The sequence below is a fragment of the Geotrypetes seraphini genome, chromosome 16, assembly GCF_902459505.1.
Source record: "Geotrypetes seraphini chromosome 16, aGeoSer1.1, whole genome shotgun sequence".
Lineage (NCBI taxonomy): Eukaryota > Metazoa > Chordata > Amphibia > Gymnophiona > Dermophiidae > Geotrypetes > Geotrypetes seraphini.
In genome coordinates, this window is record NC_047099.1 from 32,884,125 (window position 1) to 32,911,772 (window position 27,648).

The following is a 27,648-nucleotide window of genomic DNA, read 5'->3' on the forward strand; positions in this document are numbered from 1 at the left end:
CTCTTCCTTTGCGCAGCTTCAGTTGGTCTTACAGCGCGACCTGGAGTGGGATTATAAAACGCTGCTTCTGGGCGATCAGACTCTGCTGGAAGCGCAGGGCCTCACTGTACTTCACTGGCGATTGATTTAGATGACCTTGTTGATGGTTAAACGAATGAACGAACGAATGAAATCGAACGAACGAACAATTTTACGATGGGACTGACATAAAATACAAACAAAATATATATTAAAAAAAATAATTTATCTTGCTGCTGTACACAGCTGGATAACACTGTGGGGATACCGGGCTAATGCCTTGATGCTCTCTGGTGAAACCTTGTCCTTTGGTCTGAAGGCTGACAGATAATCTTTCCTGCACCCTGCATGCACTGGGGTTTCTATTAGTATTCTCCCTGCTGTAACAACTTGGCATGTGGCACTCTTTGGCAGAAGAACAAGGCAGGCCTCATGCAGACAATAGGCCATTGTCCGCTTGCTGCCAGCGGGCTCCCTCAGGTGAGCAGCAGGCCCAGGGAAATGCACTGGAAGAGTAGGAGGACCCCACCCTGCCTTCCAGGCCCTGGCTTATGTTGGCAGGCCTCTTATTAACTCTTTAGCCTCTCTTCATTGAGACAGTGTGTTCCTTCTCTGGAGAGTGTACATAGAAACATGATGGCAGATAAAGGCCAAATGGCCCATCTAGTCTGCCCATCTGTAGTAACCATTATCTCCTGCTCTCCCTATTGGCTAAGTTTCTTAACATTTGCATCTCATCTTCCTATAGGCTAAGGCTCTGTGCATCTGCATTGTGAGGTCATAGAGCTGCCCATCTGCAGTAACCATTATCTCCTGCTCTCCCTATTGGCTAAGGTTCTTAACATTTGCATCTCCTCTTCCTATAGGCTAAGGCTCTGTGCATCTGCATTGTGAAGTCAGAGAGCTGCCCATCCGCAGTAACCATTATCTCTTCCTCTCTCTACGAGATCCCACGGGCCTATCCCACGCCTTCTTGAATTCAGACACAGTCTCCGTCTCCACCACCTCTTCCGGGAGACGGTTCCACACACCTACCACCCTTTCTGTAAAAAAGTATTTCCTTGGATTTCTCCGGAGCCTGTCGCCTCTTAACTTCATCCTATGCCCTCTCATTCTAGCGCTTCCTTTCAAATGAAAGGTGTGGCTCACTGGTAGAGCTGCTGTCTTTGCACCCAGATGTTCTGAGATCAAATCCCAGTGCTGCTCCTTGTGACCCTGGCCAAGTCCCTTAATCCTAGAATTACCAGGTTTTACTTACATAAAATCCAGACCCATAGACCCAACCACAGTTCCACCCATCCCTGCCTCGTTACGCCCTTGCCTTGCCCCAACCTCACCCCGCCCCTCAGCTTGTTCTCGATGGCTGGGAGGGCATGTGTGAATGCGATGACATCACGCCCGCGTGTATGATGTCACTCCATTGCATCTGCGCATGCGCGGATGCTTCCTCCTGACGCCATCTGCTTTTCAAAACCTGGACAAAGTGTTGAGTTTTGAAAAGCCATCCGGTGCCCACCACTTGGAATGCCAAAGCCACAGAAAGGCAGTATACAAGTTTCCATTCCCTTTCCCTATCCTTGATCTATTTGCAGCTTTTGACACATGGTGGTAAATCATCATGTACTTATCGAAACACTGTCCTCACTTGAATTTCAGGGCTCTGTTATCTCATGGTTTTCTTCTTATCTTAGCGTATGCTGTGGCAGATCCTCGTCTAACGTCGGTCAGTGTCTCTGTCCTGGGACCGCGTCTTTTTTTCCATCCACACTTCTTCCGTTGGTGCTCTAATCTCCTCCCAAGGCTTTCAGTATCAATCCTACGCCGATGACTCGCAGAACTATCTCTCTGTATTTGAAATCTCGACAGACATTTAATCCTACTTGACAGACATTTCAACCTGAATGTCTCACCACCATTTAAAATTAAAAATGGCCAAGACCGAGCTCCTTACCTTTCCTCCTAAGCCCATCTGTCCTCTTCCTCCGCTCTCTATTTCTGTGAATAATACCCTCCCTGTCTCATCGGCTCGTAACCTTGGGATAATCTTTGACTCATCTCTCTCCTTCTTTTCACGTATCCAACAGACTGCCAAAACTTGTCGTTTCTTTCTCTACAATATCGCTAAAATCAGACCCGTCCTTTCTGAGCTCACCGCTAAGACCCTCATCCATACCGTCATCACCTAGACCAGTGATTCCCAACCCTGTCCTGGAGGAACACCAGGCCAATCGGGTTTTCAGGCTAGCCCTAATGAATATGCATGAGAGAGATTTGCATATGATGGAAGTGATAGGCATGCAAATCTGCTCCATGCATATTCATTAGGGCTAGCCTGAAAACCCAATTGGCCTGGTGTTCCTCCAGGACAGGGTTGGGAACCACTGACCTAGACTACTGCGAACATCCGCTAAACCATCTCTCTGCCCGCCTCATATTCTGCCAGTGTTGCTATGGCCACATCGCCCCTCTCATCAAGTCACTTCATTGGCTCCCTATCCGTTTGCGCATACAGTTCAAACTCCTCTTAATGGACCTACAAGTGTATTCGCTCTGTAGCTCCTCAGTATCTCTCCTCTCCCCCCCCCCAAATTTCAGGCGCTCCACTCATTGGGTGAGTCTCTCTTATCTGTATCCTTCTCCTCTACGGCCAGCTCCAGACTCCGTCCCTTCTACTTTGCAGAACCATTTGCCTGGACCAAACTGCCTGACTCGATACATTAGGCTCCATCTCTGGCAGTATTCAAATTCAGACTTAAAGCCCATTTCTTTGAAGCTGCTTTCAATTACAAATACCAACCCACCTGCTAAGCAGCAATATCCGTCAGTCCCCCACCTGAGCACTTGTCCAGTTGGTCTGTCTTGCCTAGACTGTAAGCTCTTTTGAGCAGGGTCGGTCTCTTCTGTGTTTTGATGTACAGTGCTATATATATCTAGAAATTATTATTATTAGTAGTAATAGTAGTACTTAGATTGTAAGTTCTGTTGAGACAGGAAATACTGATTTCCTAAATTGCAGTTGGCTATACATAACATACTGTGCCTTGAGACACGGTACTCAAATGACACGAGCTAAAATCCAAAGCCGGGCCAGAGTGGATCAACTAATCACAGCTTTCTTTGCAGCTGGGAACTTCTCATCCTTTGTGAAGTGAAGTAAAATGTTAGGTCTGTAGACTTTTTTTTTTTTTTTGAGGTGGTGTCATTACAGTAAAATGTTTATGGTTGGATTAGAGGTCGCTGTGGAAAGACTCTTAAATGTTTGACTTTTCTGCTGGGTGGTCCGTTTAACGGCTTAGAAGCCAATGACCCTGCTCTCCGAGCGTGAATCGGAGAGATGGCGAGTTTGAGGACTGCAAAAGCTTTCATCTGGAAATATTTCCGTCGTCTTTATCGGTTGCACCAGTAGAGAAGGGTCACCAATTTAACGCAAGTCTCTGGGGTGGGGAGGGAAAGAAAAACACAGCCTCACAAGGACACTAAAGGGATTGCTTGTCCTAATGACCAAAACCACAACCTTACAGCCCTCACTGCAGCTTTCTCAGGCCATTTCTTTTGCACTTAGAGCTTTGGGCTGCCTGAAGGGACCGGATTTCTCCCAGAAAAGGCTGCGTATCCTAAGCTGTACACTTTTGTGTCTGGCGGGTAGGCACAGTGCATGTAGAGGTTGGGTCAGGCTGGCTGGTAAGGCCTGCGTAGCAGCTGTGTTGGCTGACGGGAATGTGAGGGAAACTATAGGTTGAAAGGGAGACGAGAAGACCCATAAGAAAGCAAATAGCAAGGCATTGTTTACCTCTTCCCCAGTTTTGGGAACATTCTCCGGCTGCTGCCTGTCACAGGGAATGACACATGAGGCAGCTGGTACCATTCCGACAGATTTCGCACACTGAGGGCTTCTGGCCAGTGAATTTTAGGAGTATGACGGCAGATTTCGGGAGGGGGGAAGGTCACCACAGTCACTTCATCAAGCGCTGTCACAGAGCCAATCACCGACTCTGTATTTTGTCTATTTAAAATATTAATAGTCCGCTTAAAGGCCTAATTGCCTCGCAATAAAACATGCATAATATCAATGGCCAAGTCTTTCTCGCTTTTCTTTTGGAAGTGAGGGCCGATTACAGCAGAACGGGTTGCCCCAGTTTTATATCTGGTGAAATGTTATCGGAAGCTGGGGAGGAATCTTGGGTGGATCGTGCTCTCTTTTTATATGATACCACTTCTCCCTCCGTATTCGCGGTGATAGGGGATTAACAGGCCCGCGAATACAGAAAAACCGCGAATAGCTTTTTTCCTATGTTGCTCGCTGTTTTCTATTGAAAGCCATCGTGGATATGGTGAAACCGCGAATAACCTGGCCTGTTCCTGAAGGAGAGGCAAAACACGGTAAAGAAAGTGCTGGGAATAATAATAATAACAGTTTATATACCGCAATACCGTTAAGTTCTATGCGGTTTACAATAGATTAAGCGAGGTACAAATTGATTGAATTTAAGAGGGGGGAATCAGCGATTTCTCTATGCAAGCTGATGTAATTTGGGGGGAGGAGCCAGCAAGCTAAAAGCCGTAAATAATCGAAACCGCGAATGTTGAAACCGTGAATATGGAGGGAGAAGTGTACTAGCTGATCACCCGGCGTTGTCCGGATATTTCTTTATCCCAATCTTGTCACCCCTTCCTCCTTTATCCCAATCCATGTCACCCCCTTCCTACCCCCACAGTATTTTTCCCCAGATAGTAAGTCATATGTGTACCAAGTTTGGTTGAAATCTCTCCACGCGTTTCAGAGTTGTGCTGGGTATTCATCTCAGCGAGCCTGAAAACTATGGGGTAGACACTAAAATCTTTAATTTTCAATCATTTTTACATATCACCCCCTTCCCACCCCCACAATACTTTTCCCCAGATAGTAAGTCATATGTATACCAAATTTGGTTGAAATCTGTCCATGCGTTTCAGAGTTTTGCTGGAACATACATACATACACACACACACAGATACATCTGATTTTATATATATAATAGACTAGAGTTAATGAAACCTGGAAAGAAAATCATAAAAGTGTTTTATTTTTTAAAGCTATGCTCTGAGTTCTTACCAGTACACTGCTTACATGCTGATAACATGCATATACATGCTCCGACATGCCTGCAGGCACTTGTAGACCAGGTGCTTCTAATGTGTGATGAAAAGTTGCTTGAACTGTTACCAAATCTAAAACAAACCGCACTTGTTTTCCCTTTGAAAACATTAAGTCTGTATCAAAAGGAGTTCTTGGGGGTGGTATTTATTTCCCCCAGGAAGCAGCCATGCACGGGGAGTCAGGCAGTGGCAAAGCTAGGACTGACTGGGCCTCGGACGGAAAAATTAAAACGTCCCCCTGTAAAACCATCTCTCCCAAGGCAGTGGTAACGGGGAAGGGAGGTGGGGGGGGGGGCAGAGAAGGGGAAACCCCTTCAGAGGTTCAGTAAACAAACCCTGCAAAAAGGAAACACATTCCCCACCTGTATAAAAAAATCTGTCATAGAAATTGAAAGAGAGACTCAAATGCAAGATATCCGAAATGCATATTTCCGAAAGCTGACTTATTGCAATGAATAAATCCAGAAAAAATAATACCATTTTTCTACTTTCGTCGTCTGAGCATTGCTTTGGCCCTAGGGTCTCTTTTCTGTTTTCTCTTTTTCCTTAACTCTCATGCCAGGGTCTCCTGTCCAGCATCGCCTCTCTGTCCCCTATGCTTCTTCCATGCCCAGCGTCTCTTCTTCGTGTCCCTGCCCCGATTCTTCCTCCATTCTCATGAATGAAAAGCCAGAGCTCTCGTTCTGACAAGATTTGACCTCAAAACTGTTAGAGCTGTTCTTGGAGCTTCATAAGTTGTCATTCCCCTGTAGTTGACATTTATAGCAGAATATGTTTGGTGCTAAAATATAAGAATACAAGACTTTTATCTGGGTGCTTTGTACAGTGTTAAAATTAACAAAGTTCGCAGCCTGGGAGTAACCCTAGACGGACACCTATCCCTATCTAACCACATATCCCAAGTAGTCTCCACCTCCTTCTACTACCTTCGCCAACTGAAAAGGATCAAACCCTACATCTCCACACCAGACCTCGCCCAACTCCTATACGCATATGTCCTCTCCAGAATGGATTATTGTAACTCCCTATTTAATGGACTAACCAAAAATAATATCAAACGGCTCCAACGGGTCCAAAATGCAGCCATCCGCCTCCTACACAACCTCAACTACCACGATTCCATCTCCCTGGCACTCCATGCTGAACACTGGCTCCCAATTAGCCAACGCTGTACTTTCAAAGCCCTGGCAATTGCTCACAAGAGAATCTATTCCACCACCCCCTCCTACATAAAATCCAAGCTTCCCATCTACAACCCCACTCGCACCCTCCGCTCAAAGTCAGAGATACGCCTATGCACCCTCCCCCGGAAGATCCCTGCTCACAGAAACTGCCCACAAACGATCCTACAGCCACTTCATTCCACACCTCTGGAACCAACTCCCCCCCCAACTCAGACAACAGAACTCATTATTAACATTCCGTAAATCGGTAAAGACCCTCCTCTTCAACTAAAGATCTCCTCTGTCTTCTCCCCCCCTTACGCCCCACCCCTCCACTCTCCTATCACCTTCCCGAACTCCAGTATAACCCTCTCTTACTCTCTCCACTAACAAATTGTACCTAAACGCATATAACTTTCCTTAAACCAAACTACTGTATTTCCCCCTTCTCTCTTTCTGCTATACTCTCCCTGTATTTAATTCTCTCCAAAATCTATAAATCCAATCACTAAACCTGTTGTACTACTTATATGTCTAATTACTCCCCACTGTGTATGTTCATTTGTAAACCGTTCTGAGCTACTGGGAGGACGGGATAAAAATCCAAATAAATAAATAAAAAAATTAAGAAAGAGCTTTTAATGTGATTGTCTAGTCTGGTAACTTTTTATGCTGGGCTTAGGGAATGCAGAAATCAAGTCACATCAAAGTCTCCGCTCCTGGGGGGGGGGGGGAAGCTTTTTCAGATGAGATCTACATGACGCCTTATCCACTTTTCTTGTGGCTTAATGTACATACGTTTCCTAGTTTAAAAAAAATCCTCATAAAAATATTGAATTACTGCAGAATGGAAATGGCAGATAAAGCTCAGGTTGTGTTCTCAGCTGATGATATCAGCTCCTGTTGCCTTCTCTTTACTCCCTCTCCATTTCAGTTTTTGCCGTGTTTTGCAGTATTTTATTTGTGCTCAGAAAATGTTTGAGGAAGGGGCAGGCTATACTCGGATTGGCTTATATTCGAGTATATACTGTACTCCTGCTGGACCATTACTTGTCTCTTTTTTTATGTATAACAATTTTTATTGAAAGAATCAAATAATCAGTACAATAGGATAATACAAAAATGCATTCAGTACAATAAGAATTACAATAATATTTCATACAAATTTAAATCATTCCTTCAAATTTAATTTCCATATGAATTAATTCAATCTTATCTACACCCCCCTTAATTCCATCCCCTACCCACTATCTTCCCCTAAATGAAATCCCTCATCCTGGATGAAAGTTGACAAAAATAAAGAATTAAAATAAATAACTTGTTTCTTTAAAAAGCACTAAAAAGTAGTCTTTACCCAAAAGGTCATTAGAGTGGATATTCTGGGGTAGGTTTGGGGATTTTCATGTAGTGGTTTTTTTTTTTAATAGTAATAAAGGTTTTGAGAGAATCAGAAATTAGGGGAAATGTTTCTTACCAGGAAATATTAAAGGTTTTATTACAGAGGGTGGGAAAGGGAAGGTTTTCTATGGTGATTTCATTTGTAAACCACTTCAGTTGTTTTCATTAATGTGTAGGCGGTATAAAAAACTTTGTATAAATAAATTGTTCGGTATTAAGAATGTGTTGCGTGAACACGCCTGATTTTTGCCTTGCAGCCAGGATAAGAGAGATACAAATCCGTATGGTGGTTAGATGGGAAGCTAGTGGGGTAATGAAGACCCTTGTAACGTAGCTTTTAAGAAGGAGAGTGTGGTGTAGTGGTTAGAGCTCCAGCTTTAAACCCTTAGCTGCTCCCTGTGACCCTGGGCAAGTCCCTTAATCCTCCAACGCCCCAGGTATATTAGACAGATTGTAAGCCTGCTGGGACAGACCGCAAAAAAAAAAAAAAAAGCTTGAGTAGTTGGGTTCATAGACAGTGGCGCACAAGACGTCAGCGCACTGACAATCCAGCGCCGACAATTTGGTGCAAGACAGAAGCGCGCGGGGGAAAAAGTAATTTTTAAAGAGTTCCGACGGGGGGTTTGGGGTGGCAACCCTCCCACTTTATTGGTTAGTGTTCACGCTGCTGTTGGAGAGGGGTTCGGGGGGTTGGAAACCTCCATTATAGCGAAAACGGAACTTTTTCTGATTTTGTTCCGGGAAAAGTTACGTTTTCTCTATAATGGGGGGGGGGGGTTTCACCCTCCACACCTCCCCCCCCCGCAACGGCAGCGCGAACACTAACCAATAAAGTGAGGGGTTGCCACCCCAAACCCCCCGTCGGAGCTCTTTAAAAATTACTTTTTCCCCCACGCACTTCTGTCTTACGCCGAATTGTTGGCGCTGGATTGTTGGCGCGCTGGCGTCTGGCGCGCGATTATCCCGTCACCGAGTACTTGATTGTAAACCATTTAATACACCTTGTCCAAGCGGTACATCAAATCCAATCCCTGTCCCTTTCTCCCATATTTCCAGAAATCATTGTTAGGGGATTAGTATGGATAACAAAAATGCTATTTGTAACCCACCGATTTAGAAGCCCAATCAGACTTTGATATTGCCCTATATAATTATACTTGTGGAGCGATATAACACTGGTTGTAACCCGCCTTGACCTCCGGAGGATTTTGCGGGATATAAGACTACATGTAACGTAACATAAAGGTTTTCCAGTTTGTTAAATCCTTATGGTCTGTATGTTTGTGTTTCACTGCAGAGACCCTTATGAATACCAGGCTGGAGACGGCTGATCTGAGGTGGACAGCACACCCGAGGGTGGATGGACAGGTACGAGGTGCAAAGTGTCCAGCTCTATGCTTTTCCCCTTCATAATTCAGTGAGGTTTTTCCGGCTAGAGAACATGTTTAGTGCCCAAGCGGGTCTCAAGCTAGCTTGTTTCACAGAGTCCCCTGCTTGTCCTGGGAGCGGCCATTTTGTGCAGCAGGGCGTGGTGTCCTGGCTTGCCCAGTGAGCGGTAAAAGTGCATGATGACATCATCACCCTGTGACTGCTGACCACAAAATGGCCACCTTCATCTACCACAGAGGTGGTGTCGGCACGTCCCTGTCTTTTTTGGCGAGAGGTTCGGCAATTGCTACTGTCACAAAATGGACCCCTTTACAAGAAACAGCATATAGCAGTCCCACTTATTTGTGAGATGAAAAGAAAGTGACATTGCTGATTTAAATAAAAAAAGAAAAGGTAAGCAGAAGTGACTGTGGGAGAAAAAGCCATTTTTGTGGAGGCAGGAGGGCTGAGTAAGACCCCTCCATGTTAGATATTTAAGAGGATCGCAGGCAAGATACATGGCATATAAATATATAGAGAAGGAAAATGAAAGAATCTTACTTAACCCCCCCCCTCCCACACACGCAAAACAGTTATCTGTCATAAGCTCTTAGGTGATTTCCTCCCTGCTGCACGACCTCTTTTCCACTTCCTATAAAATGTGCAGCTGTTCTTTGTTTGAGCCTTACAGCTATTGGGAAGCAGCTCAGATCCAAGGAGACACCAACACGGATGCATCCTCCGTGCCCATAAGAAGTTCAGAACTTTTTCCAAAAATACCTACAATAAACCATGTGGGCAGATCAAGATGATGGGCTCCACCCAGGCTGCCTAGTTAAAGGAGGTTTCCATGCTAACGGCAGGCTGGTTCCGTTAAGGGGACCTCATGAAACATTCATGCCCCAAACCCTGGGCTGCTCATGAAGTCATTAGCTCTTTGATGTGCCTTTCCCTGCCTGGTTGCTTAATCCTTGTAAAGGCAGACCCGCCTTCACCTCGAGCTCTCAATCTCTCTCTCACTTTCCTCTCTGTCTTCCTAGGCTAGGCCACATAGAAACATAGAAGATGACGGCAGAAAAGGGCCACAGCCCATCAAGTCTGCCCACTCCAACAACCCTACCCCCTTGAATTTACCCCCCTAGAGATCCCACGTGTGCATCCCATTTCCTTTTAAAATCCTTCACGCTGCTGGCCTGAATCACCTGAGGTGGAAGTTCATTCCAACGATCGACCACCCTTTCGGTGAAGAAGAACTTCCTGGTGCCACCTCAGCAGTCTTCTCCACTCTTACTTTGTGTGTATGCCACCCCATCTCCTTCACCAATATTTCACACCTTCCGGTTAGTGCAGGGATTCTGGAGTGGGGAAGGGGTTACCATTCTGCATTAATGCAGGAGGAACTGTGTGTGTATGGGGGGGGGGGGCATAGGGCGAAGACGTCATTTAGCATTTGTGCAGGGGAATGATCTGTCAGTAGATACTGCAGGGGGCATTGCAGCAAGGGGGTTGTCACACAGGGGCTTTTGCAGAAAGCTGCGAGGGGCGTAATCAAAACTTTAAAATGTCTAAAAACCGTCCTAGTAGCAGGGACGTCCAAGCGCCGGTGCAGCAGCAATTTTAAGCTGCTGTGCGTTCAGAGCTCAAAGGTGTGTTTTGGGTGGGAATCGGGAGGGCTTAAACCTGGACGTACTGCAGCGATAAAGCTTACCTAGAGGGAACTTAGACCTGTTTTAGTTGCATCTGAGTGCCCCAAAGCTGCCCAAACTGATCAGATGACTACTGGAGGGATTAAGGCATGATTCCTCCCCCCTTACTTCCCCAGTGGTCACCGACCCCCTCCCACACCCAGAGATGGGTGAAAAAACCAGCACATTGAGGATTCTTGATTGCTCAGTTGATGGAGATTCCCCCTACCAGGGTCAACTGAGCCGCGGAGCCCTCCACCCCTCTCCCTGACATCCCTCAACATTTCTGGCCCCCCCCTACATCCTCCAACATTTATGTCTCCCCCCCACATAACCCGACATGGAACACCCCCCTCCACATCACCATTTTGAGCCATTCAGGGCCTTAGGCCCATCCCACTGCATCCCAAAATGTAGGCAGCAGGGAGTGCCGATTTTGCAGCAGAGGGTAGGGGAGTGTCAGGTGATGGGGGTGGTCCATGATGTCGGGGGTATCTGGTGATGCGTGTGTGGGAGGGGTGTTCCATGATTAGGTGACTTCCTGGGGTCACAAGGAGCAGCACCGGGGTTTGAACCTACAACCTCAGCGTGCTGGGGCTTTAGCTCTAACCATTACGCCATACTCTGTTGACCCTTCTGTTTTAAATTCTTTGAAATCATCTCCATATCCATTTATCCCCATCCAGAGCAATATTTATTTTAGCAAGCCAGTGAGGGGGTGAAGCTACTGGATAAGTTTGCTACTGAAAACATCCAGATAGCTTTAGGACAGACTTTTGTATTGACTGACATGTTTGTTTAACCTATACTAAACTAAAACGTAGGTTTGTATACCAGGCCTTCAACTAAAATGGAGCTCAACTCGGTTAACAGTAACTAAAAGAAATACAAAGAAAGTAACGGTCAGAAAATATTAATGTGACAGATTTCCGAAGTGTTTGGCAAATAAAATAGTTTTAAAGATTTGCGAAAAAGCTGAAAAGGACCAGGACCCCTTAAGATAAGAGGAAGCTCATTCCATAGTTGAGAGAATTTAAAAACCAAGGATTTGCTGAAATTCTTAATTCCTTTGATTCCTGTCACTGAAGGAAGGGAGAGATTGAATTGTTGGGTCTAACTCATTGCCTTGCAGACGTTCCGAAGCCGCAGCACGCTAAACTCGGGGCCGCGTGTCTGGAGGGCGCAGACGTTGACATGATGACATTGCGCAAATATGGGATGTCATCACAAAATCTGCGCGTGCATGGGGGCCCTCCAGATGGGGCCCTGAGCTTACTATTACTGCGCCGGAGTAGGGGGGGGGCGAGAGGAGGAGAGGTGTGGAAAGGAGAACCACCGGCTGACTGTCTACAGGACGTGCCTCTCACCTCAAGAGGCACGCCCTGTAGGCAGTCAGCCGACGCTGGCGTCTCCTGTCACGCCCGGAATCTCGCAGCGGCACACAGTTTGTGAAACACTGGTCTAACTGTATTTAATCAATCTTAATATCAGTGTTGACCAAATAAAGTTTTGCCATGCCCTGATTAAAGCCTGTTGCCTCTGTTTATGCTGACACATTTTGCACAGACTGTTCACTCAGCCAGTGAGAGATTTTAAAAGCTCGGTTTGTCCGACTAACTCCAAAAGTTTTTCGGTCAAACCCTTTGAATATCTACCCCATCCATAATTCCAGGATTCTTATGATATTTCTATTCCTTTACCTTGGCAGTGGGAGGAGCTGAGCGGTCTGGATGAGGAGCAGACCAGTGTGCGCACTTACGAGATATGTAACGTTCACCAGCCCAACCAGAATAACTGGCTACGCACAACTTATATCCCTAGGCAGGGGGCCAGCCAGGCCTATGTGGAGCTCAAGTTCACCGTTGTGGAGTGTTCGTCCATTCCCAAAGTCACTCGCGCCTGCAAGGAGACCTTTAACTTCTTCTACTATGAGTCAGACACAGACACGGCCACTGCCACGTTCCCTGGTTGGATGGAGAACCCTTATGTGAAGGTGGACACTGTGGCGGCTGACTTCCTCACCCGCAAGAGACAGGGCATGGAGGCCACTGGCAAGGTTAATTCCAAGACCCTAAGGATTGGGCCATTGTCCAAGGCCGGATTCTATTTGGCCTTCCAGGACCAAGGGGCTTGCATGGCACTGCTGTCTGTTCGGGTCTTCTACAAAAAGTGCCCCCGCGCCACAGTCAACTTCACTGTGTTTGAGGAAACGGTTCCCAGGGGCTTGGTGATGCCAGTGACAGGGAAGTGTGTCTCCAACACGGTGAAGTTATCCACCATGCCAGTGAGTATGTACTGCCGCGAGGATGGGCAGTGGGCAGAGCAAGCCATGACAGACTGCACGTGTGCTCTAGGGTTCGAGCCAGCTGAGGAAAATACCAAGTGTAGAGGTAAGAAGGGTTGTGGGAAGCAAGAATTGGGGAGGAATGTTAAGCAGAAAGAATGTGGATCTTTGTATTCTTCAGAGATGGAAGAGTATGGTCCTTGATGTTCCTGATATGGACTTTATTCAAAAATCAACATAGCAATCTACATAAAAATCTTAAGGACCTAGTCTGCTGGGAATGTTGGACCCAACCCGGTCCATGTTTCAACAAGAAAGCCTTCCTCAGGGGTCCCTGCTTGTCCTAAGGTGGAATATACATGGAAAGGCTAAACAATCCGAAAGTACTAATGCATAGAAGCTCCGCTTCAATAACCAGATCAATAAGCACGTCTCACACGGAACTTCTACACATCTGTACTTTCGGATTGTTTAGCCTTTCCACATATATTCCACCTTAGGACAAGCGGGGACCCCTGAGGTGGACTTTCTTGTAGAAACACGGACCATGTCGGGTTCAACGTTCCCAGCGGACCAGGTCCTTAAGGTTTTTTTGTGGATTGCTATGTTCATTTTTGAATAAAGTCCATATCAGGAACATCGTCTCTCCACAGTGTTTCTATGCAACAGCCAGGCACATGGGCATTAGAACTTGGGTGGCCACAGGGGCCTGTAGTAAGTTTTATGAATGACTAATCAGTTACATAAACAAGTTATGTGCCTGTCTTAGTTTTCTAGGGAAGACCATAATATTTCATCAAGGTCCAGCAAGCTTTGCCTACTTACACGACACAAAGACCCAGGATAAATGAACTACTATTATTATTAAAATAGAAAAATATAGTTCATAAGCCAGCAGCAAATAATGATTATTGTTCACAAAATATCCGAATACATATATGAAACTCAGTACATAATTATCACACACACTTGTTAGATAAATGAATAAAACTAATTCTTGCTCTCTAAATAATTCCTTATAATAGTAATTCCTGATTAGCAGCAATCAATTACAGTTTATCACCAAGAGTAACTTAACTTCCTTGTCCCAAAGACAATAGGATTCTCTCTCTAACCCAGCTGAAAAGACAATAGAATTCCTTATTCTCACCACATAGATCAGGCCTCAGCAAAGATCGGGGAGAAGGAATCGGTGTCTCTCCTCAGCTTAGCAGATATAAAAATTCTTCTGATTAGGAACAGTTTGTCAGCCACTGGAAAAGCTGTAAATTAGGTTGGCAGCAAAGTCCGATTTCTCTCTCTCAGGCAGAGTCACAAGAGGTAACTTTTCAGGTCTTAATTATTATAGAAGAAGTGCAGAGAATCCAATGTTAAGATGTAAGCTTCCTCACATCCCAACACAAAATAATCAATAATTAGGCACCTTCTATTCGGTTCTTGTCAGATGATCTCTCCGGACCAATCCAGAAACAGGACTTAGATGAATAGCCTTTCTGTATAGAGTCTCGTACAGGCTGTGAAACAGAGGCGCCTTCGTTAGATAAGAACAGCATAAGAGCCATGCCTCCCCCAAGATTCACACATGCTGAGTATGTAGGCATAGCTGGTTGTCCTTGACTAGAATACAGTTCTGGTACATACCCAGAATGCATCAGGCATCATAAACAGCAAAGATGTTTTCTTCTTTCTCTTCTTGCATGGTTCAGGCTGGAATGATTTCTTGCAGACAATGGTTCAGACTCTATGATGTCAGAGAGGCCTAACCTTCAGGTGTGAATAAGGAAACACCCCTACCGGCCATGGCCCCCCTAAAATTAAAATTGGCAGTCAGTCAGAAAAGGTGTCTCTACTGCCTCCCCCAAGCACCGCCTCTCTGGCCACTCTCATTTTAAATCTTCGGGCAGCGAGTAAGTCTGCTGCTGTCGGCGTGCCCCAGAAGTCCAGTTGCTGCAGAATAAAGACTTCCAGGGCAGGCCGACAGAGGCAGGCTCACTCGTTGCTGCTGCCGAAGATTTAAAATGAGAGGCGGGAGCTGGAAAGAGAGGTTTAGGGCGGAGCTTTTGGGGCCCCTCCCTCACAAACAAAAAGCATTCTGCTGCCTATGACCAGGTTATCTAGAAGAAGCCAAGTCAGGTCTGGTTTCACCCACTCCTTGCCTCTGATGCACTTTTGTTAATGGTGCACCTTTGTTTAGGCATGGCTCAGCCAGGCCTAAAGACCAAGTAGTGTATTTGATGTGAGATGGGAACTTACAGCTATGTACAAAGAATGTTGCAAAAACACATATATCATCCCACGGGGCTCTACCAGAAATCAGCACTATTAGCCAAAAAAGATAGAGAAAAAAAGCCTCAAATTAAAGTGACTCACACCAAAAAGCAGAAATAGGGGAGAACCCTGAACAAAATCAAGAAAAAAACTCCCCACTATGTATAGGGTGCTAAGTGGGGCAACTTGCTCCACGATAATCAAACAATAAAATGCCTTCTAGTCATACATCTTTTGTTTAATAGAGGAGGCATCAATTAAACTTCGTGCTCACCAGACTTTATTCACAATGACAAATTTGAGTCGAGAATGGCTGTACAGTCGATGATTATTTATATCACTTCATCCCTCATATATAATAAATGTGGATAATACCCAACATAATATGAAATAAATGAGAACAAATAATAATGTGGAGAAAATTGTCTCCCTCATGCCCACACATTCGCTTAAAAGTGCCCATTTATAAGAATTCAAATACAAAACAACTCCAAAGTGAGATAAATCCATCTGTCTGTGGGATCAAAAAAGACACCTCCAACGAAACCCCCATTTTGTAATCTTCCTCGGGGATTGATCGAGTCTAGTTCAGCAAGCATTAATCTTTGAAGTGGAACCTAGATGCAATCAATCCCTGAGGAAGATTACGAAACGGGGTCTCGGAGACGTCAGAAGTTTTTCTTTTTTGATTCCACAGTTCCTACATGACCAAAAACCAAGATTTGCTGTGTTAAAATTGCTCTATCATATAAACTGACCAGAATATTAAAGTATTTATATAATAAGTGTGTGGTGGGGGGAGGAATTAGAAAGTGAAGCCTATCTTAATATGTACCAGCAATCTTCAGTGGTATAAATATTAGATTGTTCTATTTTGAGCAATGTTGAGCTATGAGTGGGATTTGGATTTGGTTATATGGTTTGGAAAAAAACATGTTTTGCTTTTGTGGATCAGTGGGAAAGGGAGTGGGACTTGTAGATCGCCTTTTTTTTTGTGGTTACATATTCAAAGCAGTTTTAAACTTAAAAAGAAACCAACACATGCAAGTTTACATTTAGAAACTTTCAGGCCTCCGTGGTCACCATCTCTGCAAAGCCTTAGGCCTTTAAAGTGTTTGACTGGTAAACGTGAACTGCTAGTGACCCTGGTCAGCACTGCTGGGGCACAGGGGAGCGAGTGAAGGGAGGCCAGGGTTAGTCAGGACCTCTCCCACACCACACACACGCTGAGATCACACTCCACATTAGAGGTCTGCACGGGAACGGGGATCGCGGGAATCCTGCGGGAATCCCCCCTAACCCACAGGACTCCCACGGGGATCTCCCTCTGGCCCACAGGACTCCCACGGAGACCCCCCCCCTCTAGCCAACGGGACTCCCATGGGGATGAAAGGCTTTGGAAGCAGGGTTCGTCCATATAATATAATGGACACGTCAGCCTTAGTAAAAAGAGGGGGTTTATAAGTTAATTACCTGAACAGAAAACAAAAAAAGGGTTCCACCAAAGAAATTCCACAAGGAAAACAGCAGCGCAAACACAAAAGAAACTGTGGAATTGATGATCCTGTCAGAAGTAATTGCTGCTTTTTTTATGGGGACGGGCGGGGATGGAGGTAATTCCTTGCGGGGACGGAGAGGATCCTGGTGGGAACGGAGAGGATCCTGATGGGGACGGGTGGGGACGGAGAGGATCCTGGTGGGGACGGAGAGGATCCTGACAGGAACAGGTGGGGATGGAGAGGATCCTGACGGGGACGGGCGGAGATGGAGGTAATTCCTTGCGGGGACGGGTGGGGATGGGTGGGATTTCTGTCCCCGCGCAACTCTCTACTCCACATACCCGGGTTTATAAACGAGGCTCATTACTGCCATGGTATGCGCAAACTAAAAACCAGCTTAGTACAGTCTACTGCGTATGACAAAATCCCAATGCATAGGCAATAAATTGTAGCAATATGATTTTCTGTTGTTTTTCTACAGTTAAGACAAATTTGTTGATTGTTAGACCAGCAGGCTCACCTCATTGCTGTTGCCAGCTGCCTGAAGATTGAATTATAGCAGCTGGGGAGGAGTTAGGTGGGGAAGTAACTTGGACAGACTCCCCCATTTAAAAAAAAGAACCGTCCGGTCACCTGGAGAGTCCTCTAAAAAGAGGACATGTCTGGGTTTTCCAGGACATAGGGTAACCCTACCTCTGCCATATGTGCTCTGTGCAAGACATCATGTTCACCTTGCATACAACCCGCACAGGAGAGTGTAGTTACTTACCTGTAACGTAGGTTCTCCATGGACAGCAGGATAGTCAGCCACATATGGGTGTTGTCCCAACACCTCCCAATTTGCGGATAAGCTCTCCAATAGCTCAGAGAGATTTTTTTTTTTTTTTTCTCTCTGAGCACGTGCAGTGCCCGGGCCCCACTGGGCATGCCCGAGCCCTACCCATTTCCCCCTGCTTCCCCCTAATCCCCAGTCTTTAGTTTCCGCCCGTTCCCATCGGTCGGATTTTTCTACAGCTCTCCATTACAACTTTTCTACTCATCAACTTGAAGATGCCTGAATCATCTAAAGAAACAACTGGGATGCAGGAGGAGGATGAACACACTGGATCCTCATGAATTGTGCGCCCACTGATTGGATCCGGCGCTCGAGGTTTCCGTGTGGCTTGCATTGTGCGCACATGTCACCACGTGCACGCAAGCTAAGGAAGAGGGCACTGAGAGACTTCATGAAGAGAAGTGAGGCCCGAGAATCTTCCTCCAGCAGCGAAACCCCAAACTCTCCACTTCCTGCAGGATCTCCATATCCAGACCACTGCAGCGGAATTTTCTCCCCATTAAGAATTATAAGGGGTGAAAACCTTGCACAGTTCCCGTTACTGAGGCCCTTCCCTGGATGAAAAGGCAGCTCCCTGCTTTTTGGTTGTGGGTTTAAATTAGCACTGATGGAGGGGGTGGGAGACAAGCATAAGGAAGGAACTGCTTGTAATATCCCCCCCGAATGGTGGAAGGAGATGGAGGAAAGCGGCAAACCTTTTGTGCGTTAAGGTTGCTTTGAAATCATTGCTGGGGGGTTTTTTTTGTGCCTTTCTTTGTGGAGAAGGGCAAGTTCAACCTCTTTGTCCCTTGCCGAGTTAAAGAAGCGAGAGGCCCACACCTCTTCCCTCAGCAGGTGTGGGCATTCACAGGCAGAATGGTGGCCCTCTCAGGCCTGAAAGGAGGAGAGGATTGGGGCCTACAAGCAGCAGAAAAGCCTGAGGGACAAAGGGGTGAAGAATTCCACTTGGGGGAGGCTTTCCCTGGCCTAGAAAGTTTTCTTTTTAGAGGGGGGGGGGGGTTTCTCATGGTGGTAGAAAGCCTTGTTTTCATGTCTTTGTTTGGCTTTCAAATTAATGTCTAAAAAACCTTGGCTAGAGGTGGGAAAAGTGGCCAAGTTCAACTTAACTCTTTAATCTTGTTTGGTCCAGTTAATTATAAACAGTTCTTGCCTGATGTGATGATGGTACGCAGTATAAACACATGCATAGTGGACAGTAAATGGAGTACTTTATTCTTAATATAAAACTATGCAGTGTCAGAGAAATGAACTACTCTAGTTCAAATTTAATTTTATTTGATACCACAGTTCTGTGGGGACTTTTAATCTGTGGGGTCTACATTGCAAGAACTCGGTGTCTGCTTTCTCTCTCCGCAAGGAATTTTTCTGTCAGCAGCAATGAGTGTGATTTGAGTCTCCAAAACTGTAGGCCATTTTGCTAAAGCGCAGTAAATATTTACATTTATTAACACAAGTGTTACCATACTGGGACAGTTCCATCAAGCCCAGTATTCTGTTTCACAAACTTGCCGTTCCAAGCCGCAAGAACCGAAAAGAGTAGAACATTTAATGCTGCTTATCCCAGGTATAAGTTTCAAGTTTTCAAGTTTTATTTCACATTTGATGAATCGCCTATTTCAAAATTCTAGGCGATGTACATAATAATATAATATAGAAACTTTAACCTAATTACAAAATCAATTAAGACTCACATGAAAGATAGGGAAGGAGGGTAAAGTTACAATGTGGGAGAAGAAAAAAAACAAAAAACCAGGAAAGAACGAAAGGTAGGGTAAAATTTATAAGCAGTGGATTTTCCTGAGTCCATCTTAATAATGGGTTATAAACCTTTTTTTTTTTTTTTTTTTTGGAACATGTGCAAACCTTTTTTTTAAACCTTGCTAAGCTAACTCTTTTTACCACATTCTCTTGCAACGAATCCCAGAGTTTAATGCCCATGGAGTGAAGAAATACTTTCTCTGATGTATTTTAAATTTAGTAGCCCCTTAGACCCTGTATTTTTGGAAAGCGTAAACAAGCGATTTATGTCTACCCGTTCCACTCCACTCAGTACTTCATAGACCTAGGGCTCCTTTTACTAAGCCGCGTTAGGGCATTAACGCGCGGCGCTAAATTGCCGTGTGCTAGACCTTAACGCCAGCATTGAGCTGGCGTTAGTTTTTCCGCATAGAGCGCAGTGTAGCGCGCGGTAATTTCCTGCGTGCTCTAAAAACGCTAGCGCATCTTAGTAAAATGAGCCCCTAGGGTAACCATATGGCAAAAAAAACAAACAAACCAAGAACAAACAAACCAAAACTGCAGATGTGTACAACGATGTAGGCGAATTTTGTTGTGACAAACAAACTATATATAAAACCTTTTTACCAAACAGGGGACCCAACACGGTCCGTGTTTCGGACAACCTTCATCAGGGGTCCATGGTAAGTAAAGGTAAAAACATATGTCACAACAAATATTGAAAAGGATAATATAAAACCAAACAGATGATGTGTCTCGCGATTTTTACTACTTGCAGAGACTCTTGGTGAGACACATCATCTGTTTGGTTTTATATTATCCTTTTCAATATTTGTTGTGACATATGTTTTTACCTTTACTTACCATGGACCCCTGATGAAGGTTGTCCGAAACACGGACCGTGTTGGGTCCCCTGTTTGGTAAAAAGGTTTTATATATAGTTTGTTTGTCACAATAAAATTCGCCTACATCGTTGTACACATCTGCAGTTTTGGTTTGTTTGTTCCTGGTTTTTTTTTTTTTACTGCAGACAAGGTTGGACCTTCCTCTTTTTGGTTCTGTTGCTCAAAAAAACCAAACCCCCGGATGTCTCAATTTATCCTCCTTTTTCTGGAGCCATATAGTAATTCTACAATATATGCTGTAAGTTTTTTGTGTATGAGCAACGGTGAATCTCTCTCCCCGGCTTCTCTTGTTGATACTTTTCTTTCTGTTTCTTTTGCAAGCGTGTGCCCTCGGAACCTTCAAAGCTAATCAGGGTGAAGGGTCCTGCCAGCTCTGCCCGTCCAACAGCATCTCCACCACCAACGGTGCCACCCTCTGCTCCTGCCGGATGGGCTATTTCCGAGCTAGAAGCGATCCGCCCCATATGCAGTGTACAAGTGAGTGACCAGGCTAGGGCTGGGAGTCTTTCCGGCCCATTCCCCCTGTTTTGTGTTGATTAAAATTGGATATGCCAGCAAATCGTAGCATGGTCCTCGGTAAAATTTTAAACCAATAAAAAAACAAAAAAGGAACGCCATAAAAATTAGGATAGCACACAAAGAACACAACATGGCATACAAATATTAGTTACACCGTGCATTTAAGGAATGCCTGAAGAATTCTCAGTAAATATGGCCCATTGGAGAGAATCTGCTCCAAATGCCATCTGAAAAAAAAAAATAGTTTTTTTTACAATGTCTTAAAAGCCTTGATATTTATTTCAGACCTAGTGTGCCTATTCCAAAGAAAGTTTTATTACGAGTGGTTTACCACCTTGTTCTATTTACAGTTGGAAGTCTATTATCCTGTAGTGACCTTAACATACGTGCTGGAGAATAAGGAATAGTCGATGAATTCAAATAATCGGGAACCATGGTATAGAATGCTTTACAGGTCCCCCTTCTCACTTCCTGCATGTTCCCATCCCAGGCTTAACCCATCTTCTTCCCGATAGTCAAGATCCTCGCTGTCATGCTGGGCAATATCCATCATCTGTCCATTCCTTAGGATCCTCAGTGCCCATACCGGGCCTTACTCCTCCTGTGCACATTATCAAGATCCTCTTGTTCTCGTTCCTGAAGATCCTCTGTAAACGTCCTAGGCTTTACCCCGCTACAGACCATTGGTTCTCACACCTGTCCCGGGTGACCACCAGCTAGTTGGGTTTTTAGGGTATCCCTAATGAATTATCATGAGAGAACTTTGCCTATAATGGAGGTGACGGGCCTACAAATCTGCCTCAAGCAACTGGCTGGTGATCCCCCAGGACAGGTTTGAGAATTACTGGTCTATAGCAGAAGTTCTCAACCGAGTCCTCAGGACATATCTAGCCTCTCGGGTTTTCAAGATATCCACAATGAATATGCATATAATGGAGGGCTGTGCATGCAAATTTATCCTCATTTCTTCTCAGAGTTTGTGATACTTGCCGTCAAGGTTTGGCTGTACTTATTACATTACATTAGGGATTTCTATTCCGCCATTACCTTGCAGTTCAAGGCGGATTACAAAAGAATTATCCAAGATGTATTACAACAAGAACTTACAAAAAAAAAATAAAAAATTGGTCATTTTCAAAAAGAGTAAGAAATGGGTAAGGTTATTTGTTTGGGGTAGTTGGCTTTAGTGAGAGGTGGAGTTTGAGACTTGCGGTATTATTTCTTTTTTCAGAGTTTTCTTGAAGAGTATGGTCTTTATTTCTTTTCTAAAAGTCTTGTAGTCGAGGGATGCCGTCAGTAGATTGGCGATTTGGTTGTCTAGTTTGGCTGCTTGAGTGGCCAGGAGGCCATCATATAGTTTTTTCCGTTTGACCTCCTTAATTGGGGGTATGAGAATGGGGTGTGAGTTTTCCTATGTCTGGTTGCGGTGTTGTGGATGAGGCGGTTATTCAGGTAGGTTGGACTGTCTCCGTATAAAGTCTTAAATAGTAGGCAGTAGAATTTAAATTGTATTCTTGCTGGGATCGGAAGCCAGTGCGATTGGAGATATGCTTCTGTAATGTGATCATGTTTCTTTAATGAGTAGATGAGTCTTAGTGCTGTGTTTTGGATAGTTTGTAGTTGTTTTGTTATGGTTGTAGGGCATGGGAGGTAGAGGATATTACAGTAGTCAAGTAGGCCTAGTATTAAGGACTGAACTATGAGCTGGAATTGAGTTATTGATTAAAATTATTGCACTTTTTAGTCCTATAACATCTTTTCATCAACAAACCAGACTCCTGAGGCAGGTCTTAGGGGCCGAAACACGAATCGCGTTGAGTCGCCCTTTGTTTATGTCATAAACTCATCTTAAGGGAACGCCAGAGACTGCTTTGGGGTTTTTTGGCTCCTCTGCTGTGTTTTGTTTCCTTTTGGATTCGCAGTGGATTCATCTTCTGTTTTTTGGGGGGGGTTTTTTGGTGGTCCCTCAGGACAGGTTTGAGAACCACTGATCTAAAGCAGGTGTTCCCATCCGAGTCCTTGGGACATATCCAATCACTCTGGTTTTCGAAATATCCACAGTGAATATGCAGACAATGGAGGTTGTGCTGGCAAATTTATCTCATGCATATTCATTGTGGATGTCTTAGAAACCAGAGTGGCTGGGGTGTGTTCTGAAGACTAGGTTGAGAACCACTATTCCATAGAGCCTAAGTAGTAGCATAGCAATCTCTTTTGCTCTCTTTGTCTGCAGCCTCTCTGCTGAATGTCTCTCTCTCTAACACGGAGATAAAAGTCTCTTTCTTAATTCTCTCTCGTTGCAGCCACACCCTCTGCGCCACGCAGCATCGTGGCACGGATCAACGACACAGTGGCCGTGCTGGAGTGGAGTGAGCCACTTGAAAGCGGCGGGAGGGTTGACGTGACCTATAACGTGCTTTGCCATGAATGTCCGGACCGGCAGCCCTGTCGCCCATGCAGCCGGGTAACGTACTACCCCCGGTTCACAGGGCTGACAGAGCGCGGGGTGCGCATTCAGGGACTGCAGCAGCACGCTACCTATACCTTCGAGGTCCAGGCGGTGAATGGCGTGTCGGACCATAGCCACAACGCACCCCAGTCAGAGTTTGTCAATGTTACCACCAGCAAGGATGGTAAGGGCTTTATGCACCGATGGTATTGCATTTTAAGTAATAATCACCTCTGTATGAATGTACAGTCCTGGGTACATGAATGGCACTTATATACACCAGTTTTTTATTCTCTTCCCCAGTGCCACTTCCTGTCGCTGACATACATCAGACCACAGTCAGTCACAGCAGTCTGACCCTCAGCTGGCCCGTCCTCCAGCCGCCCCATGGACAAATCCTGGACTATGAGGTCAAGTACTATGAGAAGGTGAGAGGTCAGAGAGCAACTGGCCAGCTCTTCCTGGCAATGACATTTAACATTAGGCTATCTCACATCCTAGAGGTGGGGAGCTTCTCTCTCTCTCTCACACACACACACCACTCCCAGGACCAGAGCCTGGGACTGTTTCTGCACACATTAGAGGCAGGGAGCGTCCCCTCACTGATTCAGTCTAACGCAGGGATCTTCTTTCTCCCTGGGAGAGTCCTCGGGTTGGGTGGGAGGGAGGCAGAGACTAGGAAGGTGTGAGGTGGGTTTGGGTGGTTGGACAAGGCACCGAGACTGCAGTTAAAAAGTCAGCCAGGTGCCTTTTGTAACATAATACTCATATTGTGCTGACTCTGGAGCCAGGGCCCAGTGTTTTCATGCTGTCCCACAAGCTGTCACCGAGCCAGAGCCTTCCCGTCTTGACTGGCAGCGTAGTGCAAGAACCCGCGGCACAAGAACATCCTATAAAGGAGGCTTTTGTGCGAGCACCATAAAACCTCCCTCCCCTCTCCCCCTGGCATCAAAAGCTCCCCTCAGAAAGCCTGGCTGGGACCTGGGTGACATCACTTCCTGCTCCCCTGGAGGCCGCAAGGAATCCCCATCAACACCCTCTTTGTTCTCTTCAATAAAGGATCATGTATTCAGTTACAAAAGGAAAGACAAGGACTTGTTTCTTAACTGTAAGAAAGACATTTGTTATGTCATCAGACAATAGAGGATGAGGTGGTTTTCTTTTTTTAACTTTGCATTTCTTTCCTACACCACATTCATTTGCTACATCTTCCAAGGCTCCGTTTGGTATTTTCATTCCCCCATTTTGCTGGGACCTTTTGGCCCCATGTTCTCTGCCTTTCACTGGAGTATCCTCCATTATTTTCCGCCCCCTACGGTCTCTGCATTTTGCTGGCATCTCTTCTGATATTTTCAGCCCATCTACTTTCTGCATGTTGCTGGTGTCTCCTCTGGTACTTGCAGCTCCTATGTTCTTTGCATCGCCCTTCTGGTATTTTCTGTCCCTTTTTCTCTCGGCATTTTGCCCGGAGTCTCCTCTGATTATTCCAGCAGGATTTGAAAAGTTGATCTTTTTTCTCCCCCCCCCCAATTCTCCTGTCTTATCGTACCTCCTGTTTTCGTCAGCTCTTTCCAAGCACCTGGGACTTGAAACCTGGGATGTGATCCTTGTCTGTCCAGACATGTCCCAGGAGAAAATCCCTTTTGCGTTTCCCTACCATGAAACCCTTTATTTCCGGATTTACCTCAGATTAAATTGTAGAGCTGAGAGTGTTTGAAGTGTTTGAAGTTGGAGTGATTTATTTAAATAGGGTTTGCGGAGAGAGAGAGCTGAACTCCCACTTTTAAGTTTCAGGATTCTTTATATCTTTCACTGTTCTCATTTATCTCTGTCTCTCTCCCTTTGTCCCTCCATCTGTGTGTGTCTTTGTCTTTCTGTCCCTGATCTGCCTTAGGAGAGAGGGGGAGAGAGTCAGACACACATAATAATGTTTAAGCTACTATTCCTGTCTGTCTGTATCTCCCTCTCTGTCCCCTACATGTCTGTCTGTCTAGCTCACTACTTCTCCCCCACGTGTGTCTTTTCTTTCCCTCTGCTCCCCAAACCCCCTATCTACTTTCCTGTTTTTATTTATAGGCAGATACAGGGATGGAGGGGGGAGAAGATAACACCCTATTTTATGAATCTGCGTAAGGGTTTTTTTATTGCTGGCCGCTGTGGTAGAAGTTCCGACGCTCCTATGAGCGTTGGAACTTTTACTGCCACGTCTGGCGATAAAAAAAACACTAACAGCTTCATAAAAGGGAAGGAGGGGAGTCGGATCTTCACTTTAGATTTCCAGACTGTACGAATTATCTTGGTGTTGCAGAACTAACGGAGGTTGGAGAATAAATAGTGTGGCGAGTGAGAAAGGACCTGCAAAATTAAAATGACCGGCAGTTCTTAAAGAGGGGCGTCATCGAAGACTTGCGTCTAGAAAGGAGAGCAACATGCTTTTACAGAGAAAGAAAGATAAGAAGCAGGCCATGCAGGCCTCTTTGAACAGGTCTGTCAGCTAGACAAAATTACAGGATCCGTTAAGAAGAAATAATGGTGGTGGCGGCAGAGCTGTGGATGGATTAGGAAGACAGCGACTCACCAGAGAGCCAGGGAGTAGGTAGAGAGAGTCCCAGGATTTCTCCTGACTTGCAGGTGACACCTTCTGCCTTGTAATCTAACCTCCGCCCCACATAAGAACATAAGAATAGCCTTAACTGGATCAGAGCAATGATCTGTCTAGCCCAGTATCCCATCTTCACAGAGACCAATCCAAGGCCCAAGTACCTGCAAAAACCCAAATAGTAGATGCATTCCATGCCACCGATCCAGGGCGAACAGTGGCTTCCCCCCACATCTCTCTCAACAGCAGACTTTGGACTTTTCCTCCAGGAACTTGTCCAAACCTTTTTTTTTTAAACCAGCTACATTAACCGCAACCTCTGGCAACGCGTCCCAGAGCTTAACTGTTCTCTGAGTGAAAAAAATATTTCCTCCTATTGGTTTTAAAAGTATTTCCCTGTAACTTCATCGAGTGTCCCCTTAGTCTTTGTAATTTTTGACAGTGAAATACCGATCCACTTGTACCCGTTCTACTCCACTCAGAATTTTGTAGACTTCGATCATATCTCCCCTCAGCCGTCTCTTTTCCAAGCCGAAGAGCCCTAACCGTTTTAGTCTTTCCTCATATGCTATTGATCACAATGTAATATTGTTCTAGTGAGAGTTTCATGTATCACTCTGGTTTCTTGTGACTCTTGGGTGTGGAGTGATTTTTGTCAGTGCTTAAGAAATGGGAGTGTTTGAAGGTGGCTGTGTGAATGTGCATTGCCCCAACCATGACTCTTGTTTCCACATTCCAGTGATTTATCTGCTCTTCAAATGTCCGTGCTGTATTCATGCCTTATTTGGATCAGGTTGACCCTCCTTTGCAACAGACCTATCCCTTAGCCCCCCCTTCCCCCATCTAAACCCTCCTCTCCCCTCTCCCCCCCTTACTTTCCCACCCCCCTCCAAGTTGGTTGCCCCCCCCCCTGTTTCCATCTAATATGCTCTTATCTAATTTCCTCTCTTAAACTCTATTGTATCCTACTGCAGCACACTGTATGTATCCCGTATTTAGCCCTTCCCCCTCCTAAATCGTTTATGTAAACGAGTTCGTCCCCACGATTGCCTTGTTATGTTCTTCTTTTTTCGAATCGCACTGTATGTAATTCATCTACCTGTTGTGAACCGCCTTGAACTCCCTGGGTATGGCGGTATACAAAATAAAATATTATTATTATTATTATTATTATTATATAGTTGGTGGCGTCGCTGAAGATGAGTAAAGATGAGATCGGCTAAGCAAAGAAACTTTCAGTCACTTTTTTCAGAGAAGGGAGCTGTCCAAACCTACCTTAACTGGTTACATATGGAAGGGGCAAGACACGGGGGGAAGCGGCAGTTAGAACTACCAGTTCAGTCAAGAGGCTCTAAACCAGTGGTCTCAAACTCGCGGCCCGGGGGCCACATGCGGTCCGCCAGGTACTATTTTGAGGCCCTCGGTATGTTTATCATAATTGCAAAAGTAAAATAAAACAATATTATTATTAAGACTTAGCCAAAAGGAAAGATTTATAAACTATAAAGAGTTTTACCTCAGGCAAAATTGTCATTTCTTTATTAAGACATTAACTATTTTTTTCTGAGGCCCTCCATGTACCTACAAATCCTAAATGTGGCCCTGCAAGTTAAGGTAGTTTTGAAAAGCTCCTTGTCTGGGCAAATGTTGAGTAGTCATAGGAAATTGAAAATGTAAGATTGGTCTAAGTAGGTCCTGAAGTTACCACAAAATCACAAATTTGCCGAAACGCGGGCTGTTAGGGTTGGCTGGAAAAAACTGTGCGAATTGAAGTTTTTCCCAGGA

At 45.2% G+C, this 27,648-nt stretch overlaps 1 protein-coding gene across 3 annotated transcripts in view; it reads left to right on the top strand.

Moving 5' to 3' along the window:
• The window catches only part of EPHB4 (EPH receptor B4), an 89,698-nt gene that overhangs the window by 38,533 nt on the left and 23,517 nt on the right, over nt 1-27,648 (top strand). For all 3 annotated transcript variants that reach the window (XM_033925052.1, XM_033925054.1, XM_033925053.1), the window contains exons 2-6: nt 9,013-9,083; nt 12,477-13,158; nt 20,618-20,773; nt 23,119-23,448; nt 23,568-23,692. In XM_033925052.1, the coding sequence (XP_033780943.1) occupies nt 9,013-9,083; nt 12,477-13,158; nt 20,618-20,773; nt 23,119-23,448; nt 23,568-23,692 (1,364 nt within the window). The remainder of the gene's footprint in view (nt 1-9,012; nt 9,084-12,476; nt 13,159-20,617; nt 20,774-23,118; nt 23,449-23,567; nt 23,693-27,648) is intronic.